Below are 27,625 nucleotides of genomic sequence, written 5' to 3'. Positions count from 1 at the left end.
ACATTGTAGAAATGTGATCGGCATTAAATCAAGTTAAATGTTGGTTTCGACATGTGAGAGAAGTCATTTTGTTCTCTATGTGTCCTGTTGGTCAACAGACCGAAATAACAACTAGACATGTATATCTTTATTTCATCCCCCCTCCTATTATTAGTAGTGGTGAAATGAAAAGAGGTTAAAATGTTCACGGACCCAGTGTGTGTGTGTGTGTGTGTGTGTGTGTGTGTGGTTGGAGGAGGTGGGGGTGAAGAATGCTTGGTATGTGCGGACGACAACAACATGAGAGGCGGCGAGTGTTCAGCCCGATTCATTGTGCACCTTCAAATCAGGCTCCAACGCGCTTTATGTCCCATTATACACTTAGTTTCAGTCACCAGACGTCTCGACGTCTCTTTGTCGCATGAAACAAACACACGAGGCGAGTTCTTAGGGCGCGGACACGCAGTTCATTTAATGTGGAAACACCCTGCAGAGGCGGAGATGGTTTGGTCTGTAGTAGGTGGAACTGGCGAGCGGTCTGCAGCAGGACGTCGTAGATCAATGAACCGGACCGGAGGGTTGGACCATCGCCTAGTGAGCATCTGACTCTATAGATGTGTCAGTATATCAATGCAGGAAAGAGGCTTTATTACTATTAAGCACCTCGTTCAGTATGCGGATGTTTTAAGCCGACTGGCTGTTTGATAGGCTCCTCACACCGCTTGGATTCCGCCTCTAGTGGCTCCTCGTTGCGATTTGATTTTCTTTTAAGGGGGGAAGTAAAATAGAGCACAGTCTAACTGTAACCTCCAGGATGATCTTTGCGAACACAGGCAACCCGCTGAAGACAACCAATCGTAAGCAGGTAGGCCAAACACACACACACGCACACGCACGCACACACACGCACGCACGCACACACACGCATACACACATTCATTTATTTCTGCCTACTTCTCTGATCATAATTTAGGCAGCATTTGAATATAAGCATATATATATATGCATATGTATAAATATAAATGCAGAGAACAGGCTGCACAGGGGACGCTGATCCTCTGATGCACAGAGAGATAACCAGCTGGTGACAGATCTATAGCTCCACAGCCCAGTCTTTTATTATAATGGAATATAACCTTGTTTGCACGGTCACTTTGCTCAATATGCATTCTGGTTATTGTAGTCCATTTTTTTTTTTTTTTGTATAAACTGTACATTATTGCCTTCTGGCCGAGTTCAGAAAGGCACAGTGAGAGCTCAGCGTATTAATGTAATGTAATGAGCACTGGAGTGAACTGTGCCACCTCCATCCTTCATTTTGACCTCTCAGGTGAACAAAAGGTAATTGGAGGCTGTGCCCCTTCGCTTTCCCATTGCACATTATCATCTAGATGTAAGATGAGAAGGCAGCTGTTATTTTAACCTCTGGTGAGGGAGATAAAGAAAAAAAAAAAGCCTTGTTTCGGATAAAGTGGATTGTGGGTCCAACTTTGAGCCTACAGCTTATAACCCCCAAATACCCAGCTCCCAGATTAAACTGTAATATTTATTCATCAAAAAGTATTATGTATTAGTATGAAGACAGGGATCTGGAACCAACTGCATATGAGTCCCGGCAGGGTAGCAGCGCATGGGTTTTCAGTGTAGGTGTAACACAGGTTTAGTCTGCTGTAAAGTGTGATGCTGCCTCTGTGAAATATACCACCGTAGCTGCCCTCTAATGGAGTAGGCGTATATCTCACAGGCCTTATGTGAACCCTTGATGATCTCAGAAAGAAGTTAGTGTGGTAATTGCATACCAACAAAAATGCGAGGCCTCTGCTTGAACACATAACAGGCCTAACAGATGTTCCTGCCACAGCGAACAATCCCTCATCTGTAAAAGAAAAATAGCTCCTATGAACATTTAACCATCACATGAATGTGGAAAAATATCTCAGTGATTGTTTTCGGCCTGGCTGTAGTTGTGTCCATAGCTTTGGCTCTTGCAGTGGATTGTCCTTTGGTTATGGACAGATGGTGTGATGCTGCCATGCTTTGTCTTTGATCCTGGAGAGGGTTTGGGGTGGCTGGGAGCTATTTTAATGAATGAGTAAGGGGAAGGAAATGCTTTGCAGGGCAGCTCGGCATGATTTGGCTCACAAGTATGAAGAGAGCTGTAGCTTTCTGATAAGCTCTACAGCAGGATGTAAGATGTGAACACAGATTCAGTTGCATTGTGAGGCTCCAGTACAACATTTATTTTAATGGATCGCGTGGTATAATGGTGGCCAGAATCATTTCTTTACAACAACCAGGAGCTTATATGCCACTGAGATCCTGAGAGTGGCAGATCCTTTACTTAGCTAAAAGTAGAATAAATAAAAAAGAAAGTATCTAAAGTAAATGTATTCATGATGCAGGATTAAATACTATACGGTATTATATGATTCTGTATAATTGCTGAATGTTTCTAATCTTAGGTATTTTTTATGCCATATGTATAATGTTTCTAGTAATTCTCTAGAAAAGCACTGCACTATTATTATTTCATAAGCTCATTATATGTTTTTCTTATAAAATTCTAATCTGCAAAACAATTATAGTGGAGTAAAAAGTACATTTACAATGAAAATATTGTGTACTTTTCATACAGTACATACAGTGGCAAGAAAAAGTATGTGAACCTTTTGGAATTTCCTGGTTTTCGGCATTAATTCAGTCATAAAATGTGTTCTGATCTTCTAAATTAAGTATTAATGTATTAATGTGCCTAAAATAATAACACAAAACATTCTGATCTTTCATGTATTTATTGAGAACAACCATTAACACCATAGTGATTTTGGAAAAAGTATGTGTACCCTTGGAATTAATTACTGGCTGACATACCACCCTCCACCCTCCCTAGCCTCAACCAGGCACTTCCTGTAGCTGTGGATCAGACCTGCACATTTTTCAGGAGGACTTGTAGCCCATTCTTTCTGAAGAACTGTTTTACCTCTGTCATATTCTTTGGACGTCTCGTGTGTGGCTCTCTTCAAGTCGTTCCATAACACCCTTATTGGGTTGAGGTCTGGGTTCTGACTTGGCCACTCCAAAATGCAGATTTAGTTTTTCTGAAGCCATTCTGTTGTGTGTTTTGGGTCATTGTCCTGTAGCATCACCCAGTCTCTACAGAGTTTCAGCTGATGTACAAACATTCTCACATTATACTGAAAAATTTATTGATACACTTAAGAATTCATCTTCCCCTTAATCACTGCAAGCCGACCAGGCCCTTATGCAGCAAAGCAGGTCCAAATCATGATGTTTCCTCCACCATACTTTTGGCATGATGTTTTCATGCTGATGTGCAGTGACCTTTTTACACCGGTGTAGTGCTGTGTGTTCTGTCAAAATAGTTCAATATAGTTTCATCAGTCCGCAAAACATTCTGCCAGAACTGCTGGGCAGTGTCAATGTGCTCTTTTGGCAAAATAAAGGTGTGCAGCACTGTTCTTTTTAATTAGCAGAGGCTTTCTTTGTGTTGTCCTGCCATAGACACCCTTCTTGTTCAATGTTTTACCTACTCTAGACTCATGAACACAGATGTTAGCCAGGTCCAATCATGCCTTCAATCTTTGACTGTCACTCAAGTTGACAATTTCTTTGAGAATTTCTTTGACATCATTTTGTAACCCTTTCCAGCTTTATTTAAATCAACAATACTTGATCGTAGATCCTCTGAAAGCTCCCTTTAGAGTGTACATTGTTAAAGAACAGTGATTATCACCTTTAGTAGAATTTAAAAATGAAATAATGAAGGCACACTGTCCCTCATTTGTGTTTCTACATTTCCTTTTCACACAAATCAAATGTTTGTGTGGTCACTCTTGATCTAGGTTTAAACTAGATCTAGATATAGCTCACATACACTTCCTAACAGTGGATTTCCTGTTTGCAGTCCTACCCCATGACTCCGTCCAGTCCCAGCAGCAGCAGCAACAGCAGCAGCACAGGCCTGGAACAGCTCAGCAAAACGAACCTGTACATCCGCGGCCTGCCTCCTGCTACGACAGACCTGGACCTGGTCAAACTCTGTCACCAGTGAGTACACACACACACACAGGCAGGATGAACATTGCAAGTGTGTTTGTGTCTGTGAACACCACTGTTTTGTCACTGATAAGCATGTTTGTCGAAAGCATGAGGCCATAGTGCGCTTAAGATGTCACATACCGACGTAATTCCAGTTTGATGGTGAAGGTCTCCTTCACCATCTGAACAAAAAATACTGTGAAAGTATTAAAAATGTAGATGCACGTGTGCATGTAATGTTACAAGGCTAGAAACAGGGTAACAGCTAACCCCTAAAATAACACCACAATTAGTTTTACACCAATGTGGTTGAATCCAGTAGGTGTCTTGTTTGATAATAGGAAAGTTTTAGACAAATTAACTGAACAAATAGTATTTTCATGGCCATAGATAGGGAACTGAATTGAAATTAAACAAAAGAAATGCTGACATTCAGAAGAATCGGTTTACCCATAATGTACACCAATGCATAAAAACCTCCAACCACTGTACCTCTATAAACACACACACACAAATGGAAAAGTCATAGTTATGCGGGCATGTGAAGCAAACGCAAAAGATGACTGCTTTCTAACAAAAAAGGAAACTAAGCAAACACTCCTGATACTTGATACTATAGGCTACAGCCTGAGCGGTTAGAGGGGTGAATGCCATAATTAGTGGAGTTTTGTCTCCTCTCTTTCCCTGTGAATCACAAACATATGGAGAGAGGTATTCACCCATGTAACCAGCAGCAGCAGCTGTTTGTGTCCTGTTTGCTTGTGTTTTGTTCATGTTCCCAATGGTGTTTGCCAGCACAAAGCAGAAATGAAAGCGCTTTTCATAGCAACAAGGTCTGAATGGTGATGTCAGCTAGGCATTCAGTATGTATGGTGTGTGCACCCAGATAGCAGCTCACAGCTTGTATCTCAGTTCAACTTACTAGTATAAAGTCTTAAATGTTGAAACTGGAAATGTTATGTTTGGAAATGTTCAGAGAAGTGAAATCACCATTTGTCTCCATGAGCATAGGTGCTTCAATGAATTGCACTTTTTGGCTTTTTTATCTCACTAGGCTAAGTTGTCATGCTGAGTGATTGCACTGAAAAACAATACACACATATATTTCCACGAAAAGACAATGACCAGTCTTCCTTGTTGATTAATCCTTTTCAAAGTGAGTGCCTTGACAGTGATCTACATGTTCATGTGTGCCCAGGTATGGCAAAATTCAGTCAGCAAAGGCAATCCTGGACAAGACAACCAACAAATGTAAAGGTCAGTAAGGTAATTAATTCACAGTACCAGCCATAAACCTTCAGTGCTTGGAAAAAAAGTAGATTTAACACTATAACTTCTCAAATCCACACTAAATATATAAGTATGGAGATTCACCTTTTTGGTTAAACTATCAGTGGATGTATCACAAAGTATCTTACCAGTGTTTTTGCATGTCACTGCGCAGTCTATATCACTCCAGAGTTCCAAGAAAACATAGCACGTTGTTTCAGATTTTTGAATGAATTTCCATACCTTTCTGGCAGCCCTCGGCTACCTTTCATTCCCAAAGGGTATGAAAATCAATTTGCAGCGACTTAACATTTTCCTGAGTAGGGTAATCCATCACCTTGGATGTGAACAGTGACTGTGTCTGCCTTTATTTTTGTCAAAGCGGACATCAGAGTTAAGAGCAGAGATTGATTTGCAAAGTTTGCACTGCATTACAATGTCATGATAATATAAATTTGACAAAAAGAAAATGAGATTATGATGGATTACCTAACTAGATTTCCTGATTTGAAACCTTATGGAAATAAACAACTGGACAGATCAGACAACACCTTTTAGACAGAGAATGACGGAGTCAGACTAGCTGTTTCCCCATTACTACTTTTTATGCTCAGCTAAGGTAAATGGCTGCGTTTGTAGTATTAATTTAGACCACATGTGTGTATCATGTGTGAGTATCCGTCCACAGTGAATGACCCATGGCTCTGTAATAATGGTAGGACAAAGTGTATAATCATTGATTGCTGTTATTATTTAGTGACTGTTCATGCAACTACTGTTCTACCAACCGCAGGTTACGGCTTTGTGGACTTTGACAGCCCGGCAGCTGCTTTAAAGGCAGTACATGCTCTGAAAACCAGCGGCATACAGGCCCAGATGGCCAAGGTGAGTTTGGTGCAGGCATTGGTGGTGTGTGTGTGTGTGTGTGTGTGTGTGTGTGTGTGTGTGTGTGTGTCTGCGTGTGCATATTTGTCTTGCTCGTGAACATCACTATGGGGTTGTGCTTCTGTAATTCGTGCGTGTGTCCGGTGTGTGTGTTGGGGTATGACTTTAGACTGGTCACATGACCTCAGCTGACAAGCTGTTCTTCCCGTGACCCCATTTACTTTCACTGTAGAAACCAGATGTCACATTTCTCTCTGCCAAATAACCTGCCAGTCAGCGTTAAACACAGGCCCACCAGCTCACAAAGTAACACACCATCCCGGTCAGATTGTCCTCTATAGTACACATGTACATATTATACCAGTATTATTAAGTGTTAACGCTTACTATTTATGCATACTGATGTAGGCATAGCTGCACTAAAGCTACTGCTCTGAGCCATTGTTGATCCAGTGTGACTAAAGTAAAGCGCACCAGCTTTTAATTTTTCTCGTATATTTTTAGATGACAAACAGGGCATTTCTACATCACGTCTGGGATTTGTCTCATAGTGGGCAGTGGAAACTGTCTGGATCATCACTGTCTCCTCCCTTTCCCAGCCTGGCCTGTGTTGGCTGTGCACAGATTCATGGACGAGAGTTCACTGATGAAGGGTTCCTCTCTAGGGACCTGCATGTAGCCGCTGTGCTTGGAACAAACACAGCAGAACACAGTTTGTGTGTTGTGGTAGCTAGGCTACGCTGCTCTCCTGCTGTTTCTAGGGAAGACCGTAGAGGCGTTGAGCTGCTGCTGCACAGCACTAACGAAATGTGCTTCAGTATGTGTGTGTGTGTGTGTGTGTGCGCGCGTGCAGGAAAGCTTATTAATGTTTGTTTAACCACATTTCTTCCTCTGACCCTTAACTGTACTTCAGCTTAGCCTGAAGCATTAATCCACACAGACTAAGACAGAAGTGCTGCAGCACTGGATATATCTGTGGTTCAATACACTTATTTGCATGATTCATGGCAAACTGTTCTTGTTTTTTGGCACGTGACTCTGTCTCTCATGTCAAATGCCACATGCAAAATATATTACAAATACACATGACATTGAACATACGTCTTCTTTTTCGTCTTCTTTAACGTAAGCAGCAGCAGGAGCAGGACCCCACAAATCTGTACATTTCCAACCTGCCTCTCTCCGTGGATGAGAAAGAGTTAGAGAACATGCTGCAGCCCTTCGGCCAGGTCGTTTCCACGCGGATCCTCCGGGACTACAGCGGCAACAGCCGAGGTGTGGGCTTTGCCAGGTCAGTCAGAGAGCATTCTTTTTTTTTTCTTTGCTGTAGAAAAAAACTACAGTTTTCATCAACATATCAAACTATGAAAGATAATTTCATTTTGTGGTCAGTAGTTTATTTTATACTCAGTCTGGAATTGCAATACATTAATAAAACTCGCTCTTCTTTGAAGGGAAGCCAAATAAAGACACCTTCTTTGTCCTTTCAAATGCACATTGTTTGAGCATCAATGAAGTTATGAAGAGTTATAGCGATTTGCATCATTTTGTGTTAAAGAAAGAACATCTCTGTGTGATTTGTCATGACTGTGTCATCATCTTCACATTTAGGATGGACACAACAGAGCAGTGTAACGCAGTCATCTCCCACTTTAATGGGAAGTTTATCAAGACAGCTTCTGGAGCTCTGGGTAGGAAGGAATTTAAACTTTGTGTTCACTTTCTTTCAGATTCAAACTGTCATGAGTCACTGCTGAGTGACTGTTAATATGTCATTTCTTTGTGCTTTGCCCCCCAGCTCCCTCTCAGCCTTTGCTGTGTAAGTTTGCTGACAGTCAAAGGAAGAAACATGCTCACAGCGGATATGTTCCCAATGGGCAGGCAGGAGATCTCAGACTAGTATGTATCTGCCAATCATCCTGTAACCAGTTGCCTCCTCTGTGCTATTTTTATTGTGTTGAGAATGAAGTTTTTTTTTATTGTGTGATGCATAAAACTATGACCAGTCCACACATGCATCTGCTTATATTTTACTTCGTATTGTGACCAGTTTTTATGATGCAGGAGTGAGAAACAAACGCTGCATATAATTCTCATAACTGTGTATTTTCCCATGTTAGGGTGCAATGACTCTCACTTATGATCCCTCCTCAGGAGCTTTACAGAATGGGTAAGTTACTCTCAGTCTATAGCAGCTCCTGACATCATTTCACTTTTTACTAGCCCTGTAATTCTTGAGCTTTATTTTGAAATACCATCTGTGTTCTAGGTACTATCCTTCCCCATATCCAGTGACTAACAGGATAATGACTGTGCAGCCTGCGATGTCTCCCTATATGTCTCCAGTGTCTGCTTACCAGGTACTGCAGAAGATGGTCACACTTAAATTTAAAATATCTCTATTTCATTGTCTCCTTCGTATGTATTTTCTACTTCTGTGTGGCTTATTCAGTATGTGGTAAATCTTTTGTAGCCCTGTGTGGCGGTGGGTGATCATTTTAGTGATCTTTTGTTGTTTGAGGAGTCTAGTCAGCCAGAAACCATGTAACATAACATCTTAGTGTTTCATAAGTGTTAAGCTGTCGAAAACACCTCTGCAGGTCATCCCTCAGTCACGCTTTCTCTGAAGTGGGTTCTTGCTTGTTGCTAAAAATTTCACTCATACTCTTTGATTCATTACTTTCTATGAACCATAAACACATCCCACCACTGGCAACATTTGTCTCAGTTTTGAAGAGACTCCTCTGCCAGATGGTCTCCAGATAGAGCCACAAAATGTTTGGGTCTTCCAGGCCTGTCTGCTAGATATTACCATCATGTGTGGAGTTGGTAATATTAAGCTCAGATGGTCTTGTTGTTCAGTCTGTCTTCAGTCATCATCCTGGTGCCTAAGGGCTGTAGTATTTTGAGCACTTCTGTATAAGTTTTGTTGCCTTTTATACCAAGCCACAACTAGTCTTGATGTCTAATATGAACACTGACGTCTCCACATAAGGTAATGGAACAAATTCAGACACCCAAAGAACAGTCAGATTGCATTTAGCAACATAAAGTCACAGACAACAAACCCTCAGAAGGTTTTACAGTTCCTGAAACTACATCACGCAGGTATCTCTCGGCTTAAACTTTATTCTCCAGCTCCTCCCACATATTCCAGTGCCTAACTTGTTTGTTTAACACCTGCAATTTCCAAGTTCTGCTGTTTGTCCAGTGGGCATTGCACCTGATGCTTGACGTTTGCCTTGAGGGTTGTGTAAGTTACCTGTAGTAACTCTGCCTGACCTCGGCCAAGCTGTCATTAGGGTGTCAAATAGCTGACCTAAACTTTATTGGAAAACGTTTTTGAACTCCTAATCAGATTTAACTACGAGTCAGAACTTAATGGCTGAGATCAGTTGGGTATTTTAAAAGCTCTTCAGTGTGATGCCAGAGGAGGAGAACCAGATTGGTTCTACTTAACTGAAGGAGCTGCCATTGGTTGACCAGGATCTCTGTGCAGGAATAGTGTTAAAAAGAAAAAAGATGGGTGTATGCATATGAAAAAGTATATGCTATTACAGCACAAATCCATGCATTTCTACTTTCTACTTACAAACCATTGCACACTGCAGTTGGCAATATGTGAGTTTAATTCAAGACACGTCATTAACTTTCCATCTGTCTCTCGTTGTGCCTCTCCCTCCCTGTCTGACCCTCCATTAGGTACAGAGTCATTCTTGGGTGGCACAGCAACCATATATCATGCAACACCCGGTAAGGGAACAAGAGCATTTGCTTTTTTTCCTCATTCACTCATACACCACCTCCTATTCTGTGTACAGGAAATGGGTGTGTGGCGCTGCTACAGCTAAAGCTCTGAGCTCACAGGGTGTTACTTTAATCAAACTGTTCTGCTGACACAGTCAAAGCACCGACATCCAAAACTTCCCCAAATGTAAAAGAAGGACGGAGCTAAGACGAGTTCTGGGAAACAGTCCCTGTGTATTTACACATTGTCAGTGTGTATATGTGTGTTGGAGTGTGTATGAAAGAGAAATGGAACAACTAAAAGTACATTCAGTCACTGCCCCCCTCCCCCCCTCCTCCCCCCAACTCCCCTTCTCTGGATCCAGCAGGAAATGCCTGAAGCAGAGACAGTCTTGTGACTCTTTGACTCTTCCAACAGATGGTTTCCAGTGGAACAAGTGTCTCTGCTGATCTTCCCCCTCCCCCACTGTTTACTAGGAAATGGCCTATTCCCTAAAGGCGTCATGTTTAAAGGAATATACTCTGTTTGAAGACAGACTTTTATTTGTTTTTTTTACATATTTTAATCCATTAATGTAACTCAAGTACAATGAAAACATAACGTCTACGTCTGAATGCTGCAGTATCACAGAGTTAGTGCTGCAAATGTATTGCAATTTGTTTGTAGGTGCATGTTTACATTGTGTTAAACCTCAAAACCACTGGGTGTTACATCATCTACATTGAATGTGCAGAACACATACATAGGTTTTAAACACTACCTTATGTTATATTCATACTTATATACACCACCTGCTGCTGTGGTTTGTAGCCTCACTGTGGTATTTGTGTGTGTTGTAGAACGCTATCATGTGATATGTGGTAAAGAGTGAGCTGCTGTTGTATTACAGGCTGCTGTGATGTCTCCCTCTGTGGATCCCTCCATGCCACTGCATCCTGCTGCCATGATTACTCAGCAGATGGGTCAGCTGTCACTGGGAAACACCGGGATGGTGAGTGCAGTCTTGGGATATGCTACATCACACACACTGGTGATCAGATTTAATATGTATAGTTTAAATAAACAGAAAATACTCACAAATATCACGTTTATGTAGCACTTACACACTTATACACATATACATAGAGACGTTTCATTTCCTTCAGAACATATTAAATAAAGTAATATTCTTAATACTCAACACATATTTTTTCACAGTGTACAATAAGTGGTGGTCTGTTGATGTTTGGAAGTAGCCTAGAATATTTTACTGCCCAGTATTTGATGATTTAAGGATTTTAAGCAAAAATTATAAAAAAAAAACATTTTGGCTGTAGAACTTAGGACACTTACTTGTGCATGGCACAATAAATAAACCTCTCTTAATGTCCTCAAACCACACTACTACAAGCCTACGATCCTCTAGATCCAGGGCTAAATAGCAAGAGGGTCTGTCTCCTCACTAGCGAACAGTATCTCTCCCGAACTTTGTACTGTAAAGTGTAGAAAATGCACTATATAAAGTTTTGTAGCACATGATGAGTCTTTAGTTGGGAAGATACCTGACTGTTTGTCATTTACAAATTGAATAATATTAATTATAATTCTTACCTTACAGTACATTGCGGCCAACCCTGGTGTCCAGGGAGCTTACATGCCTCATTATCCTCCCATGCAGGCACCACCTGTAAGTATATTGTATCTTAATCTCATTCAGCTCTTCATCCAGGACATTCGCCAGCTACCCGGTGCCTTAAAACAGTAATTACTTTCTAAAATTACACAAGCTCGTGCCAGTCCAATCATCATCCATTCATAAGGCCTTGAGTTGTTTTTGAAGTGTTCATCATCTGAAACTATCAATTTTCTCAGTGCACACACAGTGGATGTAGCTATTATCACCTTCTAAATGAGAGATGCTGTTTTTCTTTTCAGGAAAACGGCACGCCACAGCAAGTGGATTCTTCCAACAACTCATCTCCTTACAGTCAACTCAGCAAGTAATCACAGGTACACTTCAGGTTCTGAAAGCAGGCTGTCTGCAGTAAATGCCACGTTTGTTATTTCAGCGACTAAACTGCCATATAATAGAAGTCATGATACCATTTTCTAATAAGATAACAAGTAACTGCTTTAAAATGGCTAAAGACTCAGTTTATAGAGCTGTTAGTAGCTAATAATAAGAAAAATATCATGGTTATCTCAGTATATTTGGACTAAAGGCTTCAAGTTAGGTTAAAAGTTTATATAGGTTTGTAACACTTTGTGAGTCAGAATGAATAGAGTCCTATAGCTGCTGTTCATTGTTGTTAGTTCTGTTGATTTCAGTGCTTTTGCTTTTTGTTTCTTTACTTCTCAGGCTGTGTTGCCACTCTGTGAGCCAGAGGGCAGGTGGGAAGTTGCTGATAACATCACAATGATAACAGTCACCGCCTTCTCTGATTGGACCAGATACATGAACTTTTTTGCACAGCCCCAACGTTTGTGGTGGAAATCGAGGACAGTGTAAATGGACTAAAGCAGTTGGCTAATCACAGAAAAAAACAACAAGATTTATTTTGATAAGAAACAACATGTTCTTCTTTTTCTCTTCAAGGATTCTCAAACAAATGCCAGAGGACCCATCCCCCTAAAAGCCCTCTACACCTCTCCCTTTCCAACTCTCCCCTCCAGTATGATGTGATATTAAAATGCATGAGATTGAGACATTTTTTTTTTTCCCCTTCAAGGTTTCTATGATTTTTTATAGTCCATTTTAGTTGTGATATGTGAAAAACCTTGCAAAACGTTGTTTGCACTGAAGGTTAAAATGTCACAGTGGCTTCATCTTGGTTGCCACAGAATTGCTCACAAAATCAATTTATGTTCGACTGCACTTGATAGCTAATGCAGGCAACCATTTCATTAGGAAACTAATAAATTTATTATTGGACAAGGTGCCTTCCTGACAACTCACATCAAACTTTTTTTTTTTTTTTTTTATTGAACTTGATCAGGTGTCATTTTTCTATCTGAAATGTGTGTGTGAACCCACGGAGATTTTATTTGAGTGTTTCGCTATCTAGTCTTCTGGTAGCAATAAAGATAATGAGAGTCCCACGGCAATACTGAGAAAAAAGAACAGTGTCAAACTCAGAGCAAGGTAATTCCTTTATTTTCCTCTTTCCTGTTCTTTTTTTTTTTTTTAACTCCAAGGCAAGACAAGAAACAATAGCCGTACTTTTATGAAAGTTTTACACCCAGTGGGCATCTTTTACGAGGCTTTTTTTTTTTCTCTTGTGGTCAGTTTGACCAGTAATCTACCTCATGGTTCTGCTGGAGTCTGCTAGTGTTGTGGGGTTTGCAGGTAAAGCCCTTTTTTCACTATAGTGGACCAAACAGAGCAACAGCCACGCTCAGGAGCTGGCTAAATAGGACTTCTACGGTTTGTCTCCCACCTGCAGCATTTCTCCTTTCTTCTTCATTTTCAAAGAAACATTGTGCTTTGCCTCATCACTGCTTCTTTCTTCTTTGTTTCTTTTTCTCAACATGATGAGTGTTGTTCACGTGTGGTGCTCCATTTTAGCGATTCAAAGTAAGATTAGTAGCTTCTCCTTAAAGTAGTGCTTGAAACGAATGAATGAAGGCTACATGCATTTTATTTGGTACATTCGTCTGCCTTTGCCGTTCTAGGCTAATCTTAGTTGACTAACCACTTTCCCTAACCTTTTCTCTTTTTCCTTAAAAAAAAAAAAAGATTAAAAGTCACTATGTTGGCTTACACTGCTGCTGTAGAGCTCTGCAGGCATAACACAAGTAACTATTGAAACTGTTTCCTCTTGCAAGATATACAACAATCGTGAATGAAGTACTTCAAAATGGAAGCTGAAATCACAACGGACAGGCTGTATTTCACAGGTTGACTTGTTAAGAATAAGCTTTGTAAATTATAAACATTCAGGGCCAAACATGGAAAATGAGTACGTTTTATTGTTTGCTTTGCTTTTTTTTTCTTCTTCTTCTTCTTTAATTTTCAATGATTTAATTCTGATGTAAAAGCCCGACACTACTATGAAATGAAAAAATGGTCACAGTTGTATGGTCATGGCGCTCTCCCTGATCAGCCTCAGCAATAAATGCTCACATTAGGGAAATACCAGCAGTAACTTACTCTGAGTGTATTTTCCCATTCTGATCTTTTGTGGCTGGAAAAAAAAAAACTTTTAAAACGTGTGTACATGTTATCCTCATTGCTTCCCCTGTCACCTTCTACTGAATCTCAGTCTTCTCCTTGCTCTCTACTTGGATTAAAAACATTGGATTAAAAACAGCGCTGAATAAAAGGTTCTTCTTTTTCTCAGAAATGACTCCTGCCTCTTTAATTAATTGTATTAATTGTATTTTTTTACATGCAAATGCCAATAATGCATTAGTTTATTACTTACTGGTTCCCTTCTCTGCCCTGTCTCTGTCATCAGCGTCAACTTAATCTAATATTGCAAAGTTATATATAACCAGCCACTGTTATTTTCAACAAATCTAACTCAAAAAGGAGTAAATACAGTATATTGTGACAGTTCAAGCTAGTTTAAACTGTCACGTACACGGCTGGTGCTTTAGTGAGAACTAATTATGAAGAGTATTTAGGATCAGGACTCAAACTAAAGCACAGTGCTTAGAACACTGAATTACACAATGTGGCTCAGTGATGAGTTCTTAATCATTTCTGGACTACATTGATTAGAAAATTATAATTTAACTTGTATACAGTTAGATCAGTTAGATTTTAGCAGTATAAAACATAAAACTGTCCAACAACCACTTAAATGGTCGACTGACCAACAGTTGTCTGTCAGCAGAGGGCGCTGTGAGCCTAACCTGCCAAGCATGTTTAATGTCAGCTGCTATCAAGCTTTTGTTGTGTGTGTGTGTGTGTGGCTATGTCTGATCTTATACATGCAACTTATGACGGATCAGAAGAGTAACTTCAAGTTCAACTTGCATGTGCACATGCCTCAGCCCTCTCCTGCACTATTTCAGGCACACAGCTTTTGTAGTTTCACTCCTACACCGGATCTACTTTCTTAATCTCAGACTTAGTGCAGCTGATTCCAGAGACAAAAAGGCACCATGCCCCCATCTCTTACCAGTCAACGGGATCAAAACCACCGGGGTGCAAGATTAGCCATGACACCCTCTATTACCCCTAAAACACACACCACTCATCCAACTATCCAACCACGACTCCAGAAATATACACGTGCCAAGTAGCCCCTGCACACACACACATATCAATCAAGTGCCTATTGAAAGGACCCTTTGAACATAAGATACATGGCAAATCTCTCTCTCTCTATTTCCTTCCCTACTCTCTCTGTCTCTCTTTTAATTTTTCACAGCTGAGGGGACACATGGCACTGGTCCCCTGAGATGCCCAAGGTCAGACTCAGGCCACAGACACTAAGAGGGAAGGCTTACTCAAGTATCCAATATCATTCATTTAGTGGGACACACGTTAGTAATTTAACACATGGTATGCTTCCTGAAGAATAATAATATTGTAAGTTCCTAATCATTCCAAACGTTATATTTTAAGATACAAAGAAAAAGTCTAAATGAGGATAATGCCATTTAATAAACTGTATAAAGCTGCAATAAGGATTACTTATACTAGCATTTAATCAGCAGATTGTTTTCATGGTTAACAGGTTGTTTGGCCTGTGAAATTAAATTATTCCAAAAATGAAAATGAATAACATAATACTTGTAGCAGTCACAGGCAGCATTTTTTCAGTACTTGTATTAATACCTCTAACAACTGATTTTACATTGACACCAGTCAGTTTTCCTTACAGACATTATGTAAGATTTAAGTGACTCATCTAAATACTACTTCAGCACTGCAAATAGAACAACACGACATCTAAACTCATCAAATCACTGCAGAATGTAGAATTATGAATATACAACATTACTACTTCCCTCAGTGCAAGGGACATGTAGAATAAAATTTTAAATCACATAACTATGTTATTGTTCTGCAGGTCATAGCTAATATAGCAAAGGTGGAAACACTGACAACAATAAACAGAGCAATGAAAACTCTTTATTGTCACTTCCCACCACTAGTTCCTGTTGCTCAATACAGTGAATCATGAGCAGTCACTTTATCATAAAGCCACACAGTAAATAAACTATAGGTATTATCTGTTTTTACCCCTTTTAGCTTTTTATGTGGGTGTTTCTCTTTATTCTAGGACGTGATGTGCTAATTGTGTGTCCAAGTGATTCAAAAGTGAAACGTTTTATAGAACTTGAAGTATTAAATGTCTTTTTAAGGATTGAGAAAATTTTGTTACGTCTGTAAGTTATATTAAAAAACAAGTGGATTACATAAAAACTCACTCTAGTGCCACCATTAGGTTAAAATTTGATACATCCCTAGGGAATCAGTTTTATTAGTACTCCTGACATTTCATCTAGTGGCATTATCTGAACATTTCTTTCAGTTCTTGTTTGGTTTATGACTAAAAAACCAATGACTTTCCCATCAAACTCAGCGTGTGTTTGGTACTAATTAGCAAATGTTTGCATGCTGACATGCTGAGCAAATGCAGTGAACATGGCAAACACCAACATGGATTATTATTGCACCACTATTGCGATCATTTTAGCATGCGACGTGAGCATTTGGCTCAGCCTCACTGAGCCACTATGACCTTTTTTTTTTTTTATTTTATCTGAACCGAGAGTTTCAGGGGAGATTCGTGTTTGTTTTACAAATACTAAAGCCCTCTGAGACTAACATTGTGATTTTGAAGCTATGTTATCTTCAATCTTTGATTCTTGTTCCAATCATACACTGTAGGCTGATCATGCATGTGTACACCTGCATTCCAGCCATACCACTGTGAGAAGGAGGCTCTATTACAGCACTGGCACTCCCCTTGGCTTCCGCCTCCTCCCTGCAGGAAGTAATTGAACTTGAACAAACGTGCACATGCACACACACACACATACAGACACACGCCTGCATACATAATCCAAATTAAGTTTGAATGTTGCAGTTCAAACCAGCTTCAGCCATTGGAGCACAAAACTATCACATCAGTCGGGTCGTCTTTAGATAAAGAAGCCAGCTCGTACCGAGGTTCCGCAGCCAGCAGCTGCTACTGTCACTCATTATCATCACAGCCTCCCCCTACACACAGACACAGGCAAGTTGGAGCCTGTGCAAACACCCACATATGACCCTTAGTATGCATGCACACACATTCACCCACTTTGAGACACACACACACAAAAGCACACATGAGCTAGGGAGCATGGGTAGCAGGGTCACCCTCACACCATGCCTCATAAAGGGCTCTGTTACAATAGGTTTACTGTTTCTCTGATGACTGCTGGGATACAATAGGACTGAATGTACTGGCCAGATACGTCTCAGTTTCTCTCCATTTTTCACTTGATGACAAGGAAGCCAGCCTGAGACAGGACAGCATGTTATCTGAGGCGCCCCTGAAGGTGAGTTGGCTCACTGCAGCGTTAACGTATACCCTAATTTCGATGTACAGTAAAGTGTGTGATGCCAAAAGGGAGACATGAATGAGAATAATTCATTGCTTCACTGAATTTTGATGAGACTGATCAAGCACTACTGTCAAACGTATCTTGAGAAAACGTTCGTATCCCTGAAGCATAACTGACAGTGGTTGTTAAAGTCAGAGTCAGCTTGATATGTGATAAACAGTATTGTGCAACTATGACACCTTATTACACCTGAGGCATCTAACTCACTTAATCAGGCAGGGCATGAAATCACCTAACAATTAAGATGTTACCAAAAATAGTGTTGGATTTCGTCATGCTTTGATATTTCTCTTGAAATTGAGAGGATGGAGAGGAGAGGAGACTGAAAGTGAGACAAACTAAGACAAAACGAGGAATAGGTGATGTGGAGACTTTACAGATGGACACTTTAAGAAGGCTGCTGGGTAAGATGAGGAGCTAAGGGGAGCCTGGGTATCAGTGGAAAAAAAGAAGAAGGGGAAAGAAGGATTGGCGCTGGAGGAGAGGAGGTGGGGTTTGGTTTGGGGCAACAGATGGGACTCACCCACATCCAGAGGGGTGCGGTGCTGAATTGTGAGATTCTTGTGAGTTGGGACAAGCAGGGATATTTGCACTGCAGCTGTCAATAGTTCAACACCTACACAACTCCACCCTACTCCCCCTCGTATCAGGCACACATTCAGAGACATGCACACAGTCACGGTCATATTTCACAGCTTATGAGCGGCCTCCACGGTTGTTTTCGTCAAGCTGAAAAAGAAAATAAAAAATGCTTGTGAAACAATTGCGATGATTCATGTTCTTGTGTTGTTAAAGATTAACATGTCTTCTGTTCCAGCGTTGAGTAGAACTAGTAGTCGAGTTATATTTGCTCACGGCGTGCCTTGTCTTTATGATTTCTCTTCGGCCAAAGTCCAACGATGAGCAATTTTATTGGAGTGCAGCTTAATTACATCAATGCAGTGATATGGTGATATAAACAAACACAAGTATCATTTCAATAGCTACTGTTGAATCCAGATTCTATCTATCTATCATAAAATGATCAGTACACGTCTTCACATTGTCAATACAAAGGCTACTCACTGCAGAAAATAATACTGCTCCATGATAAGATTAATATTGATGTGCAAACCTGCAAAAAAAACACTTTACTGCTGTGGCTGGTTGAGATGAAGCTATTTTGAACCCCTTTATACTTATAGCCGGGTGATCTCAGGATTCTCAAAGCGGGATCTGGCCCCCTCCAGACACCCTGCCATCCTTTATGGCTTCATCAGCTCGGGATGTGACTAAAAGTTGTGGGAACGAACCTGATTCATTATGAGCTAATGAAGCGCGGCGCTGACAGCAGACATGGCTTCAGCTTCTCTCGCTCGCTCACCTGGACGGAAGTGAACATAAAAGGCAGCGCAGGTAAACGCAGCCTCTCACCTCCTCCCTCCTTCCTCCCTCCTTCCTCCCTCCTCCTCCTCCCTCCTTCTCTGTGCAGGTACAGCGGGGACGGCGGCGCGTTCCTCTCCGTTTTCGGTCGAGCAGCGCCGGCACTGGATACGATTCACTCCTGTAAATATGAGAGAAGTTGAAATATTCTACTTGTGTTTCCTCTCAAGCAGTAATCTCAAGGACTAATGGGGCTTATTCTGCTGAGCCTGATTCTCCGATACTGGATCAGCTCCGTGGAGGGTAGGCTGGAGTTTTGTTCCGTTTATAAATGGGCAACACGTTGAAATGTGCAAACAAAGAGTCAGAGCTCCTCAAGAGCAAACCATACAGACTACGGTGCTTTTAATGACTGGTCAACATGCTTTTATTGTGAAAACATTTTTTCATTAGTTGATTTTTTTTTTTTTTTTTTGATCATCCTCATTTTAAAAGTTAGACGTGTTAATAAATGAGTTACGCCCAGAAATAAAACCCACTCTAGTTATTTTGCCACATCCAAATTTTTTTTTATAAATTAAGATCCTGCCGCCAGCGAGATTTTTTTTTTGTTTTACTTTGGTCGATGTTCACTCTGTGCATGTGTGTGTGTGTGTGTGTGTGTGTGTGTGTGTGTGTGTGTGTGTGTTGCAGGATCATGTTCAGCCGGCAGCGCTGGGACTTGTGAAGAGTGCCTGCAGCTCAGTGCTCAGTGTGCCTGGTGCACACAGGAGGTAAAAGTTTTCTTCTTTGTGTGGTAGTGTGTGTTTTTGTTTTTCACAACATAACAATTCGTGTTCAGAAAGTTCCAACTTCAGATCATAATAAAATGTATATTTTATGGCTTGCTATAAAACAATCTCTGTGTTATGTTTTCCTAACTCTCTCAGAATTTCACAGACTGGTTTTCAGTCAGGGAAAGATGTGACACACTGGATATCTTACTAGAAAAGGGATGTGCCAGGGACCACCTCCAGTTCCTTGTTTCCAAAGCTCAAATCCTCCAGGATCGCCCACTTGGGGAGAAGACAAGCAATGCTAACATCACTCAAATCTCCCCTCAGAAAATGGCCCTCAAACTACGACCTGGTACACGATACCGAGCATTTTCAGCTGATCGTTTTCAGAACTGGTTCCTCATTTTCAGAACAAATTGAGATGTTCTTGTTTTGTTTTGTTTTTTTGCACAGGCAGTCCGCTGACCTTCCAGGTGAAGATTAAACAGACAGAGGACTATCCCGTAGACATATACTACCTGATGGACCTGTCAGCTTCCATGATCGATGATCTGAAGATGATCAAAGACCTGGGCTCTTCTCTGTCTAAAGAGATGGCCAACCTCACGAGTAAACTTCGCATTGGCTTTGGCTCTTTCGTGGAGAAACCTGTCCTGCCTTACATCTGGGTCACTGAAAAAGAGCTGGCAAACCCCTGCAGGTAAACTCCCCTGGCCAGAGAATTCAATGTTATGCTCTGTTGTTGGACGTTTCAGCAACGTGATTTGGTGTCTCAGTGAATCCTATTAGTCAAGTGTTTGTTTTTGACTTCTGGTGCATTACAGAACACTAGGCCAAGCCTGCCTGCCAACGTTCGGATATAAACACGTTTTGTCTCTGACGAGCAGCACTGACAAGTTCAACGAGATCATTGCAATACAGCGTGTATCTGCAAATATTGATGTGCCAGAGTGTGGCTTTGACGCTATCATGCAGGCAGCTGTTTGTGGGGTAAGATTTGATTTTCAGAATTCCTGAAAAATATGCACTTAGACGCTGGTATCTGTATTTTATTAGACACTTGAGCTCATCCTTGTTGTTCTAAAAAAAGGAACATGAGCTGAACAGTGGCTCTCCTTATAGGACAAGATAGGCTGGAGGAATGACTCGATGCGTTTGCTGGTGTTCGTCAGTGATGCTGACTCACACTTCGGGATGGACAGTAAGATGGCCGGTATTGTGATTCCCAACGATGGACAGTGTCACCTGGACACCAACAACGATTACACCATGTCCACAGTGCAGGTACGCAGACAAAGGATACTGTAGGTCAGACCTTGATGATTATTCAATGATAGTTTTTCATTTTTCATTTTCCACGACTTCATTTTTATGAGTCATGTAATGCTCTTCTCTGATGAGTCGTCACTGTCTCACATTAATCATTAATCATTTGCTATTTTAGGAGTATCCATCTCTTGGTCAGCTGATTGATAAAGTGGTGGAGAACAATATCTTGCTGATATTTGCTGTGACAGAAGAGCAGAAACACAACTATAAGGTAACAGCTCATTCCTATAAAGGTGTTCAATTCCCTCCAGCACGACAAGAACCAAATCCAAATGTTTGTGTGAGTTTGTACATATTTATGTGTTGGGCTACGTTCTCGCTCAGCCTGTTACAACTAGCCCTCTTGTCTCCTCCGTTCGTTCTGTACTCGCGCCTCTGCCCACATTTGTAACAGCCACTGTTGTTTATCTGTGTTTTTCTCGTAGAACTATGCAAATCTCATACCTGGCGCCACAGTTGGAGTCCTGGCGTCAGATTCGCGGAACATCCTGGAACTGATTATAACGGCATACAAAGTAAATGAACTTCTTCTTCCGTCTTGGTGATTTTAAATGTGAGGCCAGGCGGCGTTCAGGAAGTAATAGGACACAAAACACCTGCTATTTAAAAAAACAGCATAACTTACTAGTATTTCACGTTGTGATCTAAATGTTTTAGGCTTGAGTTGAAATCATAGCACATAAATAATGAACCTAACGCTTGCATGAAGCAACGCTACACATCTTACAGTGCATCTTATGTTTTCCAGCATCTCTGCGATTCCTTTCCCTTTGCTTGCTTTTCCTATTTTCATTCTCTCTCCTGTTACATTTTTTCCTCTACCAACCTGCACGTTGCATCAACATGTTTCACAGCAAGTCCCTGCTTGTTTCAACTGTTTGATCTCCTCACCGCTCTGACGCTGACTTGCTCTTTCTCTCCTACTCTCTCCATCTCTGTAGCAGTGACTAGTGGCAAGCCTGCAATTACTTCATACGTCGTTTGCATCCACTTTTTGAGTTTCTGCCATGTTACCACACTTATTGTGGTTCTTTGGGGAAGTAAAAGAACAAACAGAGGGATATTTTGTGATAAAAGGCCGATGACGACTTTATTTATTCTTACTTGAATTGTTGGATTGGATTCATGCGGCTTTGTGGACAGATATTTCACCACCTCACTTTAAATACCCTGCAGCATAACGAAAAACATTAAAGTCTTCTGAATCTGTTATACCTGCTTTACCCTAATCCATCTTCACTTGGGTGTATCCCATAAGTGTCCCTCTGTTTTCTCCTCCTTAGTAACCCTGAAGGCAGTGTATAATTTGCAGGCCTATAGGAAACACACAATTAACCCTCTGTTAGCGCCCAGACAGTCTGTCACAGAGTTCAGGCAGTCGAACATGGTATTTTCTCCAGCTGATGTTGGCTGTCACTCTTTCCTCAGGTCCTTTGTAACAGCCCAGCACACCTGGGGTGATGACTCACCCAAAAAGCCAAAATTAGATAGTAGGTTTTAAACAGTCATGCTGCAGGTCAGTGCAGGGTGAACGTAAAATCCCCTTAAAGCTATGGAAATTTCTGTTTTCCAGGAACTGCGTTCAGAGATCGAACTAGAGGTCCTCGGAGAAACGGAGGAGCTGGAGATGTCTTTCACAGCCATTTGCCCAAACGGGACAGTCATCCCTGATATGAAACACTGCTCCAACATCAAACCAGGAGAGACGGTAGGTGGCTGTGACTCTAAACCTTCTTTTCCTTGTTTGTACAGCAACCTTTATACAAGTTAGTGCAGATCAACGTGCTTTATATCTGACTAATGAGTCTGATAATAGAGTAGCAGAAGTAGAAAGATAAAAAAATAAATAAATCACAGGGTTTTTTTTTTTTTAATAATCATTACATTAAATTATACTGTGTTCTCTATTTTGCCTAGAGCTTCCGTGACAGTTGAATGTCAGAACAGTTACAGTTGTGTAATCACAATCTGTCTGGTTTATTTTCATTGCAAATATGTACGATTGTCTGTTTTGAAATGCTCAGCTATGTGGATTTGCCTCTTTTCTTTGTCTTGAAGTAAACCAAACGCGTCTGGATTTTCAACTGTTGCTTGGAAAAAACAAGTAATTTGATAACATCAGCTGTAATTAAAAAAATATTTTGATAGAGGATAAAACATTTATTCAAGAAAATAACTGATTGTTTCATAACTTTATTTTATTGGTAACATTTGTCTAACTGGGACTCACTAAAATTATGAAGCTGGTGTTTTATATTATCTTTCATGCTTTTATGCGTTAAAAAGTTAACAAACCAAGACCAAGAATTAGAAGAATTTGGTCACACCTATTAGAGTTTCATTTTTTTTTAAAATAGGCTTAATTATTTCCTGCAACTTCCAATACTATAGTTGTTTGCAAATGTTGCTCAAAAAAGAGCAAATAGTGCATTTGCTGGGTCTTTATGGGGCTTCTTTGCTCCTCAGGTGGTGTTCAATGTGTCTGTGGAGCTTCCAGGCTGCCTGTCAGGAGTTCGGCGCTTCTCCCTCAAAGCTGTGGGCTTACAGGACAGTTTGGAGGTTCAACTGGAGTCTCTCTGCTCATGTGACTGCCATCAGTCTCCTGTGGCAAACAGCAGCCAGTGCATCGACGGCCAAGGGACTTTCCATTGTGGCGTGTGCATGTGTCAGCCGGGGTTCCTGGGAGCGCAGTGTGAATGTAATGAGGAGAGTGCATTGTTGAGCAACTGCATTGCAAACAATAAGTCTGACATATGCAGTGGTCAAGGGCAGTGTTATTGCGGTCAATGTGTGTGTCACCCATCCAGCTTTGGCCGTATCTACGGACCGTACTGTGAGTGTGACAATTACTCCTGTGTTCGCTTCCGCGGGGAACTCTGTGGAGGTGAGTAATAACAAATGAATCTCATGAATTATTCCCATATTCATGTGGTGAGTCGGAAGTTTGAATTAATTAGTGATTTTTTTTTTTTTTTTAGGCCACGGTGTGTGTGACTGTGGGGAGTGTCGCTGTCAAAGAGGTTGGACGGGGGAGTATTGTAACTGCAGTACCAGCTCTGAAGCGTGCATGTCAGAGGATGGCACCCTCTGCAGCGGCAGAGGGAAGTGTGAATGCGGCCAGTGTGTCTGCTCTGTACCGGGAGCATCTGGGGACAAGTGCGAGAAGTGCGCAACATGCGGAGATGCCTGTAACTCTGCAAGGTGAGAACACGTTTAAGCCATCTAATCCTTGAGGTGAAGGCGGGTGTAATGTAGAGGTTTCTGTTGGCCTTTCCCCTCTAATTGTTGTTTCCTTACCTGAAAGATATAAGATGTTGTCTCTTTACACTACATGATTGGCTTGTTCTTTTTTAGCACAGGCATATCAAGTTCATGTCCCCTGTTCACATGTGTCTACACCTTTAATGTGACATCAAAGGCACACTGCACTAAGAGATTTCCTTTCTCCATTGTAAAGACGCTGTCAGGGCTAGTGCCATTTGATACCACTGTTATAGGGGAGAAGGGTGATAGAGGGAGAGTGAAGCCTTGGGAAAACTTAGATAAGTGACCAACACTGTGATTCCTCTGTACTCACTGTGTCAGCAACTGAAGCTTTAATAAACCTTAACCTCTAAAAAGGCAAAAAGGCACTGCATCATCTGTTGTTTGTCCACTTGTTTTAACACCAGGAGCTGCGTGGAGTGCCACCTCCAGCAAAAGGATGATGCAGAGGTGTGTGATCAAAAGTGCAGCAATCCTAAAATGTCCATCAACAAAACCGAAGGTAAAGGCCTCCCCAGTCCACCTGTTCTATTATACGAATATTATTGAATGCAGGACAACAAAATAGCTAATTGCATTTATCTTATTACTTACACAAAAAGAGGTTTTGTAAGTTGAACTTCATTCAGTTAAGTTTGTCCAACTTATTAGATCAACTTGAATATTGTAAGTTGATTTAAGTTGATGATTGCTGGCAGTAAATACTGCCATCGGTGTATACAGTGTGTCAGCTGGTAGAAATGAAACTAGTCTTGGGGTCATTTAGAAACAGCATAACCACTTTTTAGTTTGTTGAACAGAGAGAATGAAACAAATTATGCTAGTTGGTCCCCATTGTTTAAAAAGACTAATCTGTATAAATATGTTGTTTACGTTGAAATCCAGTAATTGCTCAGAAGATATATCATCACTAGTTTTTAAGGTTGCTCTTATACATGCAGGGGAACATTTATCAAAGATCACACTAGTACCCTTTGAAAATCCACCAGCTAAACTTGGTTAAGAACATTTATAATATAAACTTTTCAACTTTCTTTATGTGACTGATTATACGCTGTGACACTGGCAGCCTGATGGATTATCAAGTACGATGAGGAGCAGGTTTTACATCTCTGCAGGTTGCTTTTCATGTTACACTGGCATTAACTTAAATCAATGGTACCTGGAAAAGATGAGTAATGGTTATTTTAGCTAATGCTAAGACACACAAATTGAAAGCTCAGGTAAACCCCTTAAAATTAAAACAAACATTTTTTTAATATCAAAGAGTTTTAGGCTTTTACCCAACAGCCTAAAGTGTCAGTTTTCATGGATAACAAATATCTATCTCTATAAAATTATAATTGCTAATATTTTATGGGAAGTCCACTCACAGTAACACTACTACCTAAATGCTTGTTGTCATTAGACTTTGTTGTCTGGACTCAGTGTTTTTTCATTGTGGTATCAATAATGGGATACGTTTTAACCATGGATCAGAGATTTGGAGGAATGCTGACCTGCGTCGACTCGGGTGTCTTTCCGAAGCCTGCACCCCCTTCTCCAACACACCCCAATCCATGTCCATTCAGCCAGGACAGACAATGGGGAACATATTATTTACCTTGTCGTACAGGCAAAGCTATTGTACAGCATATGAATAGCCAGAGGACCTTGTCCTCCTTTATAGAAGAGATAATTTTAACCTGCTATACATGTGCAAACTGAGAGGTATATCTGATTATCAAAGAAGATTTTCAGGCTTCAGATGTGAAATATAATGATGTGGTCCACACACACACACACATGCACACTCACTAGATTGTAGTCTCTGAAATGGAAATCACACTGACAGCACCACAGAGGAAAGTATATCCTTTTACACTCTCAGCACAATGTTAAAAGGGAAGGTGATCTACGAGGGATTCATCTGTTCCTTATAGATATGTATGTTCATATTTCTTCTCAGATTATGACAAGATTCCTTCAACACAGTGCACACTGGTGATGGACAATGAGTGCTGGATCTCATTTAATGTGGTAAAAGGTGACGCAGGGGCCATTGCCTACAATCTCCAGATGTACGGTAAGTTTCACTACAGGCTAGAGAACAGATAAAACCCAGAGTGTTGTGGTGTGAGTACCGTCTCATCCCCTGTTCTGTCCCAGGTTGCCCAGAGCCTCCCAACATTCCCATGATTATTCTGGGGGTCTCCCTCTCTGTCGTGTGCATCGGCCTGATCCTGCTGGCTGTGTGGAAAGCGCTGGTGTCTGTCCATGACCGCAAAGAGGTGGCCAAGTTTGAGGCTGAGAAGGCGAAGGCAAAATGGCAAACAGTAAGACGTTTAAAAGATGAGCCAGCTAATATTCTGTATTTTTCGCATAGCAAATCCCATAGCAACCATGACACTATGACTTTTATTTACCTGTAGTCTTTTGTCAGTTTGGGAGATAATCATGTCTTAGGTTTTTAAAGCACTTCTTCAATAATGCTTTGAGAGATATAAAAGTGTTATGTTGCCATGGAGGCACTTATGTGGGGGCATCATCTTTAGCCAAATTACACCTCAGGTATTATCATTTCTCCCTCACACACTGACACTGACACTGAAATGAAAATCTTTAATGTTCTTCTAAATGAAAATAACCAAATAATATAATTATTATATGGTAATGATTGTCTTCTGTTTTGTTTTTTGTTTTTCAGGGGACCAACCCTTTGTTCAGAAGCTCAACATCTACCTTCAAAAATGTAACTTATAAAAACACGCACAGAGAAAAGATCATTACTGTGCATCCCTACTGATGATGAACTGGAGTCAATGCAGACATCTGAACATCTGAGTGTATATACGTGTGTGTGTGTGTGTGTGTGTGTGTGTGTGAGACAGAGAACATGAGAACATGGGAACATTTTGAGTTTAAATTCGTTTTTGTACCGACACTACATGATGAAGTTGCTGCTGTCAGAGTGCACTGTCTGTCTGTGACCAGTTCAACACTGCACTTTCCTGTTGCATGACCCTGTGTGCACTTCCACTAATGTTTTTAATCTACTGTAACATGCAGCTTGGAAAGGAGGCGTCTACACTACGGGTGGTCTACTACTGAAAAGAAAAATCTATCTGTCTAATGAATGTAAATATACAGGTGGATGATTAAGATTTGTTTTTTGTTTTTTTTTTTTAATATTGTGTTTGTTTTGTTGTCTTATTGTAAAGCAAGGCTGAGCCTTTAATGTGGAAACCCGAGTTTTTTAGTGGCATGGCACAGAAACAAAGTTGAATTACTGACTTAATGTGCAATTGTCTGCCAATTAAAGAGACTAAATAAATAAAACTAAGTGCTGCAATAAGTCAAATCTATCTATCTGTGTTTTTACTGCGTCCCGGTGAAAACAGCCGCAGAGCTGCTGCAGCTCCTCCGT

The 27,625-nt window shown here is 40.8% G+C and overlaps 2 protein-coding genes across 8 annotated transcripts; both read left to right on the top strand.

The window, feature by feature from the left end:
- The first annotated feature begins 299 nt into the window (after positions 1-299).
- On the top strand, positions 300-14,228 carry rbms1a (RNA binding motif, single stranded interacting protein 1a). Of its 5 annotated transcripts, none has more exons than XM_026377882.1 (14): positions 304-844; positions 3,905-4,047; positions 5,237-5,295; positions 6,101-6,192; positions 7,323-7,483; positions 7,804-7,883; positions 7,991-8,091; positions 8,313-8,362; positions 8,462-8,552; positions 9,895-9,945; positions 10,830-10,931; positions 11,538-11,606; positions 11,855-11,929; positions 12,279-14,228. In XM_026377882.1, the coding sequence occupies exons 1-13, from the start codon at positions 794-796 to the stop codon at positions 11,921-11,923; spliced, it is 1,119 nt and encodes a 372-aa protein (XP_026233667.1). In that variant the 5' UTR covers positions 304-793; the 3' UTR covers positions 11,924-11,929; positions 12,279-14,228. The 5 variants fall into 5 exon arrangements, 2 of the variants coding, with proteins under 2 accessions (XP_026233667.1, XP_026233668.1); XM_026377883.1 differs by having other exon boundaries at positions 308-844; positions 7,326-7,483; XR_003299886.1 differs by having other exon boundaries at positions 302-844; positions 11,538-11,929.
- Positions 14,229-17,194: 2,966 nt separating this feature from the next.
- itgb6 (integrin, beta 6) lies at positions 17,195-27,563 on the top strand. 3 transcript variants are annotated; one of them, XM_026377881.2, is made up of 16 exons: positions 17,195-17,422; positions 19,084-19,153; positions 19,544-19,623; positions 19,780-19,978; positions 20,080-20,326; positions 20,451-20,616; positions 20,749-20,910; positions 21,071-21,166; positions 21,381-21,470; positions 22,529-22,663; positions 23,422-23,839; positions 23,934-24,156; positions 24,627-24,721; positions 26,168-26,284; positions 26,368-26,534; positions 26,906-27,563. In XM_026377881.2, exons 2-16 carry the CDS (start codon positions 19,099-19,101, stop codon positions 27,002-27,004), a joined length of 2,349 nt encoding a protein of 782 aa, XP_026233666.1. In that variant the 5' UTR covers positions 17,195-17,422; positions 19,084-19,098; the 3' UTR covers positions 27,005-27,563. The 3 variants fall into 3 exon arrangements, with proteins under 3 accessions (XP_026233666.1, XP_026233663.1, XP_026233664.1); XM_026377878.2 differs by having other exon boundaries at positions 18,960-19,153; XM_026377879.2 differs by lacking the exon at positions 17,195-17,422 and having other exon boundaries at positions 18,944-19,153.
- The last annotated feature ends 62 nt before the right edge of the window (positions 27,564-27,625 follow it).

Source organism: Anabas testudineus, chromosome 3 (genome assembly GCF_900324465.2).
Source record: "Anabas testudineus chromosome 3, fAnaTes1.2, whole genome shotgun sequence".
NCBI lineage: Eukaryota > Metazoa > Chordata > Actinopteri > Anabantiformes > Anabantidae > Anabas > Anabas testudineus.
This window is presented reverse-complemented; position numbering and strand designations above follow the sequence as displayed.

What these genes read in the sequence shown, in the direction of transcription:
- itgb6 (XM_026377881.2), top strand. Translation starts at nt 19,099, where the DNA reads ATGGGGCTTATTCTGCTGAGCCTGATTCTCCGATACTGGATCAGCTCC. An exon ending in GAGCTGGCAAACCCCTGCAG is followed by an intron (nt 20,327 to 20,450) that starts GTAAACTCCCCT and finishes GGTGCATTACAG; the next exon opens with AACACTAGGCCAAGCCTGCC. An exon ending in AGCAGAAACACAACTATAAG is followed by an intron (nt 21,167 to 21,380) that starts GTAACAGCTCAT and finishes TTTTTCTCGTAG; the next exon opens with AACTATGCAAATCTCATACC.
- rbms1a (XM_026377882.1), top strand. Translation starts at nt 794, where the DNA reads ATGATCTTTGCGAACACAGGCAACCCGCTGAAGACAACCAATCGTAAG. An exon ending in AGACAACCAATCGTAAGCAG is followed by an intron (nt 845 to 3,904) that starts GTAGGCCAAACA and finishes TCCTGTTTGCAG; the next exon opens with TCCTACCCCATGACTCCGTC. An exon ending in CATATATCATGCAACACCCG is followed by an intron (nt 9,946 to 10,829) that starts GTAAGGGAACAA and finishes GTTGTATTACAG; the next exon opens with GCTGCTGTGATGTCTCCCTC.